We start from the raw sequence: 6,830 nt of genomic DNA on the forward strand, positions 1-6,830 counted from the left end.
GAACCCACACAAAAGCAGCCAATGCCTGGCTAGGAAGGGCGCAGGAGGGCAGGGGAGACAGAACCAGCAGCCAAGTTGGACGTGAGCACTCAGGGGACCAGCCTGGTATAGGGCAACATTTCCCTGACTTCTGTCCTTCGAGAGCCACCTAGACGATTTTGGGCATAACCACCTATCACCGGGTCTATTATTACACTTAAATTTATGTTAAAAGGACATCTTGTGTCACTACTAAGGAGGAGAGACTGAATCACTTGCCATAAACAGAAGGTAACCATGGAGACAGAGGGTTATTACATTTCTAGGTAAGTTGTTCTATGGCCTGCTGAGGCTCCTTCCCCCACCCCTCCCCTGACTCCTTACCCTCTCTGTGACCAGGGGCCCTTCTGTTTCAGCTGCCCCTGTGGATAAAACTGCTCGCTTAACATTCCTTCTACTAATAAAGCCAGATCTCCCCAAGAAACGACTTTATTTGCAGATTAGCGTATTTGCAAACTCTCTCGGTATACCACCGTCTCCCCAGGCTCCCGAACTCCTGGTCAATTGTTCAGTCCCAGGATAGTCAATTAGGAGACCCTTTGAGGGCAATGCAAGAGTCTAATGCTTGCCAGGATCCATTTCAGCCAGGGGTGGGAATTGCTGGACTCCTCGCCTTTTTCTGAGATCAAATGGGGATTTTCTGCCCATTAGTGGATCACCCTGCCTGATCTCCACCCCTCAGCCTACCTGTTCTCGCCTCCTGGCCCCAATCTAATTGGAAAGAAAACCGTCTTCGTGCACTCCCTTCTCCCAGGAAGCCCTGGGGTTGGGTGTGGGGGCCCAACAGGACGAATGGCTGGGATTTAGCTGGTTCTGGCTGACACCTGGAATCCTGTGTCTGATGGAGGCAGCAGCAACTCAGGGAGCACAGAGCTGAGGCGGACAATGGAGCTGGGTGTCCTGAAGGAGACATAGGGATCCCAGGCTCCCTACAGCATCCTCACCCGACCTCCCCAGGCTCACACTCACTCTTAAATGGGAAGAGCCAGCAAGGTTAGGGCCCTGCCCAGAAAGTTTTCCAAGTGTCATCCAATTTAAGCCTCAGACAAACCTATGAGGTAGGAATTACTATTATCCCCATTTAGGAATCATAAATGGGGACCCCTTGAGCAACCCAAGGCACAGAAATATTAAGTAACATGTTAATAACTTACCACATTGCTAGTAGATGGCAGGGGCAGACTGTGAACCCAGCCAGCTTGACTTGAGAGCCATTCATTCATTTATTCATTCAGTAAATGTGTCTTGAATGTCTCCCATATACAGGACACTGTTCTAGGCACTTCGGACCTGTCAGTGAACAAAAGCAATGATCCCTTATAGGCTTGTGTTGCTTACATTCTAGCAGAGGTAGATGGTACATTCTAGCAGAGGTAGAGGTTTATGCACAGTCGGCTGTGCATAAACTTCACAAGCAAGTCAATTATTTTTGTCAGACGGTGTGAAATGCTGTGAAAAAAGAAAAGATAGAGCAAGGTATGGGGGATCAGGAGTCCTGGCGGTTTGGGGTATGTGTTGCAATTTTAAGTAGGGTGATCACGGTGGGCTTCCTGGAGACAGTAAGATTTGAGCAAAGACTTAGAAGCAAAGAAAGAAAAGAGGGAGCCCTGTGGATACCCCGGGGGGAGGCGCAGCACGGGAAGGAGCACAGACAAATCATTTTAGGCTATGAGAATTAATGAGAGGACAGAGGGGAATAAAGGTGGGCATGAGGGGGACTCGCTGGAGGGACACACGTATCCAAAATGTTCTTTGGAGCTCAGAGAAGCTGAGAACTGAGGGATGAGGGCCAGCCATGTGAAGAATCAGGGCTAGGTAATGTGTTTCAGAAGGATGTTGTGGTTTTCAGACCCTTCCATATCCTGGCAACCCTTGGATGTGCTGGGTACACGAGTCAGTACATACGTGCATATACACATACACGTGTATAGATACAGAACACAACCACATATACATGGATCTGCCTTTTTTTAAAAATCTTTTTAAGTTGGTCTATTTTGAGAGAGCGGGCAAGCAGGGGAGGGCCACAGAGAGAGGGAGAGAGAGAATCCCAAGATGACAGTGTGGAGCCCGCCATGAGATCATGACCTGAGCCGAAACCAAGAGTCAGAGGCTTAACCAACTGAGCCACCCAGGCGCCTGGTGGATCTTGATATGATATATATATTATGTATATAATAAGCACTTATGTTCACATATTTATTATAAGAATTGGCTCACACAATTATGGAAGCTGAGAAGTCCAACAATCTGTCCTCTGAAAACTGGAAAACCAAGAAAGTTGTGGTATAATTCGGCCTCAGTCTGGAAGCCTGAGACCCAGGAACACCAATGTCTGAGGGCGGGAGAAGATGGATGTCTCCGCTCAGGCAAAGAGCAAATTTGCCCTCTCGTCCTATTGGTGCCCGGAACAGATCCAATGATGCCCACCCACTCTGGTGAGGGTGATCTTCTTTATTCAGTCTACCAATTCAAATGCTAATCTCTTCTGGAAACATTCTCACAGACACACTCAGAAATAATGTTTTACAGCTCTCTGGGCATCCCTTAGCCCGGCTGAGTTCACACACAAAATCACCATCCCAGGGAGGTGGGGGGGGGGGGGTAGACTGCTCTCCCACATCTGAAACCTCAATCCCAAGGAAGTCTGAGAGGCCTGAGGGGAAAGGGCGGGGGCAGCTCTGGCTGAATGTGTTGGCATGGATAATTCGCTTGCACTGAAAGTCCTAGATATTGAAGCCTTGAGGACTATAGGCAATTCCAGCCGCAGGGGCCAGAGTACCCTTAGGCAACATGAAAACAAACAAGCAGGAAATAAACCGTAATGCTAGGGTTGGTGAGGCTCAGTGACCTGAAATTGCATGAAGCCCATGTTGAGAACCAACCTGGACTTCACATAATACCTTGAGGTTTCACATGATAGCGTCTCCTGGGACTCTTGGTTCTCCTCTTCTGGTTTTCTCCTGTTCCACCATTACTGAAGCTTCCACTCACAGACCAACACATGCGAGACCTGCAAAGCCAGGGAAACCAGCTAGCTCAACTCCTCAGATGAGGCCATGTGGAGGCCTCTGGGGCAGCTCATATCTTGGAGGGGTGTGGGTTTCCAACCGACATTTGAAAATGCTTGTCCAGCTCTGATTTAGAACAGAGGCTCACTCTGCTCGGGGCGACATTTGGAGCAGTGCTCAGTCTCTGAGTCTCAGTCTCCCCCACTCAGCAAAACCAGTCTGAAGGCTCACCAGACTTGCCTTCCTTGGGGGGCAGCCAAGGGATCACCTCTAAAGGGGGAGGGATGCAGGTGCTAAGGGGGTGTCTCCTTAAAAGAAGTAGAGGGGCTCAGTAGGTTGGGCATCCAGCTTCGGCTCAGGTCATGATCTCAAGGTTCGTGGGTTCGAGCCCCACGTTGGGCTCTGTGCTGACAGCTCGGAGCCTGGAGTCTGCTTTGGATTCTCTCTCTCTCTCTCTCTCTCTCTCTCTTTCTGCTCCTCCCCCATTCATGCTCTGTCTTTCAAAAATAAATAAACATTAAAAAAAATGTTTTTTTAAAGAAGTGGAAGCTAGGGTGGGAGAAGTGATAAGAGCTCTTTGGAGGGCTTACAGAGGAACCTCCACTCTTGCGCAGGCCACAGGTGCTCCCCTCCAGCCTCCACCTTTCAAACACTTAACTGCAGTGATCCTGAGATAACTTTTGTTCCTTCCTCCTTCCTTCCTTCTTCTCTTTTCTTTTTTTTCTTTCTTTCCTTCCTTCCTTTCTATTATTCTCTCTTTTTTAAACTCTGTCTCTAGATAAGCCTTGTCCCTATGAAACCTGATGCAACTTTGCGAAAGGTGTTTGCACCACAAGCAGGTAGAGTGAGGCCTCTCCATGGGGGTCACCATGTGACTGACTGTCTGAAATGCCACCATGAGCATCGTTTCTTCTCCTTCTATAGCCTTTGACCAGTTGTCTAGTGCTTTCCTTTGCTCCTCTGTGTCCTGGGGATTGAGTGTCTTCATTTGCTGAGCAAGGACGGTGCGGCTCACAGGAAGGATGTGAACTGTTCTGGGTCTGGCTTGTGGTGGCTGCGGGCCACATCACTACAATCTCTGTCTCCTGTGGTTGGTCACACTGTCTCCTCATCTGTCTATTCTCCGTGTGTCTTATAAGAACACTTGTCATTGGATTTAGGGCCCAATCCAGGATGATCACATCTCAAGATCCTTAATTCAATGACATCTACAGAGACCCTTTTTCCAAATAAGGTAACAGTCACAGGTTCTGGGATTTGACATGGATATCTTTTGGGGACCACTTTTTCAGCCTGCCACCGGCACAAGGGACTCCACAGAAGGAAGAGATAAAAGGAAAGCTGCTTCCCTGTGAAGCTGGGATGCAGCCACCTAGTGCCACCCCCACTTCCCCCCACCCCTCCCATCAGTCACCCCAGCGCTGTCCTTTAGGCTTCCCAGAGCCAGCCCCTCCCAAAACCAATTTGCAAGGCCCTTCCACTGGTGTTAGGATTATTTTCCTATTTGATAAGAGATGAGGGAATGGGGTCCCAGCGCAGCAGGGTGCTCAGCACCCCATTTTGACTAACCTGGCGCCCCAGAATCCTAGAATAAGAAGAGAGGCAGGGAAGGGCCGGGAAACATGCGGGAAACATGCCATGCCGCCGTTTGAGGAGAGAAGTGCGCACTCTCTGTCCTGGCCGGCTGCAGCGGCGGACCCGTCCCCAGCGGTGCACACGGCGGCACGCACACGGACGAACGGGAAGTGTTCCCCCCCCCCCCCCCGCCCCTCCGTGCACGCGGCGGGAAGCGGCCCCGGCCGGGAGTTCAGGAGCGCCGCGCGCACCCGGTAGTGCACGCACGCGGTTGCTGGGTGCGGTGGGGTGGGGGGAGCGCCCGGCCGGGCACAGGGCGGGGGAGGGGGGACGGCTGCCGCAATGCGCGCCTCCGCCTAAGCCTGTGTGCCCAGATGGAGAGAGGGGGCGCCGTGTGCGAGCCGGCTGTGCATGCGCGCCCCCGCCTGGGGCTATAAAAGCCTCGCCACCTGCTGCCACTAGTGCGTCCAGTTGCCGGGAGAAGCCAGTTCACCTCCTCCAGCGGCAGCTCCTCTGGACATGGACCCCGAGACCTGCCCTTGCCCTACTGGTGAGCCCCCGCCCCCATCCTCGCTCAGCGCGCCCCTGACTTGCAAGGAAACGGATGCCCGACGCCTGGGCTCAAGGACGGGACCCTCCATGTTTGCCATTTTTAACGTCGTTGAAGAGTAGACATGGCTATATCCCACAGGGCACTGAGATTTGGCACCCCACCTCCTCCTTTATGCCTGGCCGCACCCCACTTTTAGCACCTTAACCCTTCCTGCGGCGTCCGCCCTTCTAGGTGGTTCCTGTACCTGCAACGGCTCCTGCAAGTGTGAGGGATGCAAATGCACCTCCTGCAAGAAGAGTGAGTATGGGGACCCCTCCCCCCGCCCCTGCCCCCTGCTCCCTGAAGTCAGCATCTCCCTAGGCAAGATGGAGAGACCCCTAGATCCCCTGTGACATTGCTTTTGACTCTTACTGGGACAGAACCACCTGGGGAGGCCTTAACATACGGTTGCTCGGGCCCTGCCCCCAGTGACTGCTTCAGCATGCCTGTGGCAAGATGTTTTTCTATATTCCCAGATTCTGATGGACAGCTATGATGGAGACCTTCTACCCTGGTCCAAACCCTCACCTCAAAACCTCAAGTACCTGGAGAAGGGAGTGGTGAAGCTGGGGGCTAGCTCTGGAGTTTGGGTCCCTTGGCCCCTCTCAGGCCTTTGAGGATCTCCTCAGTTTGACCTCCCCCAAGTCTCCCTGGAAGCAGTGTAATATGCTTGGGGAGGAGGAGGTGGGAGTGTGTAAGACTAGCCATAGAACCTTCCACCGTCTCCTGGAGCCCCTACCATCTCTGTTCCTCCAAGTTCATCCTTCAAGTCCCTTTTCAAGGCCATTGTTTACCCTGTGATGTTTTCCCCTAAAGGTCCAGCACTAACCCCCACCCCATCCGTGGGACTCCCCTGCACCCACACAAGGGGCTGTGGGCTATCTACTGGGTACTCCTCCCCAGTGGTAGCCCAGCATGCAACTGACATGCCATAGGTGCTGAGTCAAACTGCAGTGTGAGACTAGGAAGGGGGCAGCGCCTAGGCCCCTAGCACCCCTCCCTTCCCCTTTCCCTTTTGGTGGAGACAGATGCAGGGAGAGGCCATCACACTGGGCATTCCCCATTTGATCTGCAGGCTGCTGCTCCTGCTGCCCGGCGGAGTGTGAGAAATGCACCAAGGACTGTGTGTGCAAAGGTGAAGAGGGCACCGAGGCTGAGGCCGAGAAGTGTAGCTGCTGCCAGTGAGGACCCGCACCCCGTGTGAACCAAGTGGGAGAGCTGGGTGGTCCAGGGCCACCTCTTCTGTGGTGAGGCTTGGCTGTGTGTCCCTTTCCTCTGCCAGCTGCTGGCAAGTGACAATAAACCCTATGAATGGCATAAGCCAAGGACTGGTCTCTTCTTAAAGGGGAAGGAGGTGTGGGGAAGGGGGAGCCTAATGGGAGGGAACTGCCCGATTGAAAATTGAAATCCTGAGACATGGACACTGTTCTCTTGGGGCTGGGATGGAGCTCTGGGGGCAGAATACGTTCTCCCCCACCTTCAGGTGGCACTCAAGCCTCCTGCTAAGTCAAGCTCAGTTCTGGGGACGGAGGGGAGACTAGACCCATATGTTTGTCTCTTACTTCCCCCTCTCAACCTCCCTTTGTTCATCTGTATAATGGGGTTGGTGGGGG

General features: G+C 52.7%; 1 protein-coding gene across 1 annotated transcript; it reads left to right on the forward strand.

Moving 5' to 3' along the window:
• The first annotated feature begins 4,683 nt into the window (after positions 1-4,683).
• Positions 4,684-6,406, forward strand: LOC131499200 (sterile alpha motif domain-containing protein 1-like). The gene is made up of 4 exons (XM_058707038.1): positions 4,684-5,175; positions 5,410-5,475; positions 5,694-5,758; positions 6,293-6,406. The coding sequence occupies exons 1-4, from the start codon at positions 4,684-4,686 to the stop codon at positions 6,321-6,323; spliced, it is 654 nt and encodes a 217-aa protein (XP_058563021.1). The 3' UTR covers positions 6,324-6,406.
• Positions 6,407-6,830: the final 424 nt, after the last annotated feature.

This window comes from Neofelis nebulosa, chromosome 17 (genome assembly GCF_028018385.1).
Source record: "Neofelis nebulosa isolate mNeoNeb1 chromosome 17, mNeoNeb1.pri, whole genome shotgun sequence".
Classification (NCBI taxonomy): Eukaryota; Metazoa; Chordata; class Mammalia; order Carnivora; family Felidae; genus Neofelis; species Neofelis nebulosa.

Excerpts from the sequence above, each read along its gene's own strand:
- LOC131499200 (XM_058707038.1), top strand. The coding sequence starts at position 4,684 with ATGCCATGCCGCCGTTTGAGGAGAGAAGTGCGCACTCTCTGTCCTGGC. Across the intron at positions 5,176-5,409 it reads GACCTGCCCTTGCCCTACTG|GTGGTTCCTGTACCTGCAAC; the intron begins GTGAGCCCCCGC and ends CCGCCCTTCTAG. Across the intron at positions 5,759-6,292 it reads CCCTCACCTCAAAACCTCAA|GCTGCTGCTCCTGCTGCCCG; the intron begins GTACCTGGAGAA and ends TTTGATCTGCAG.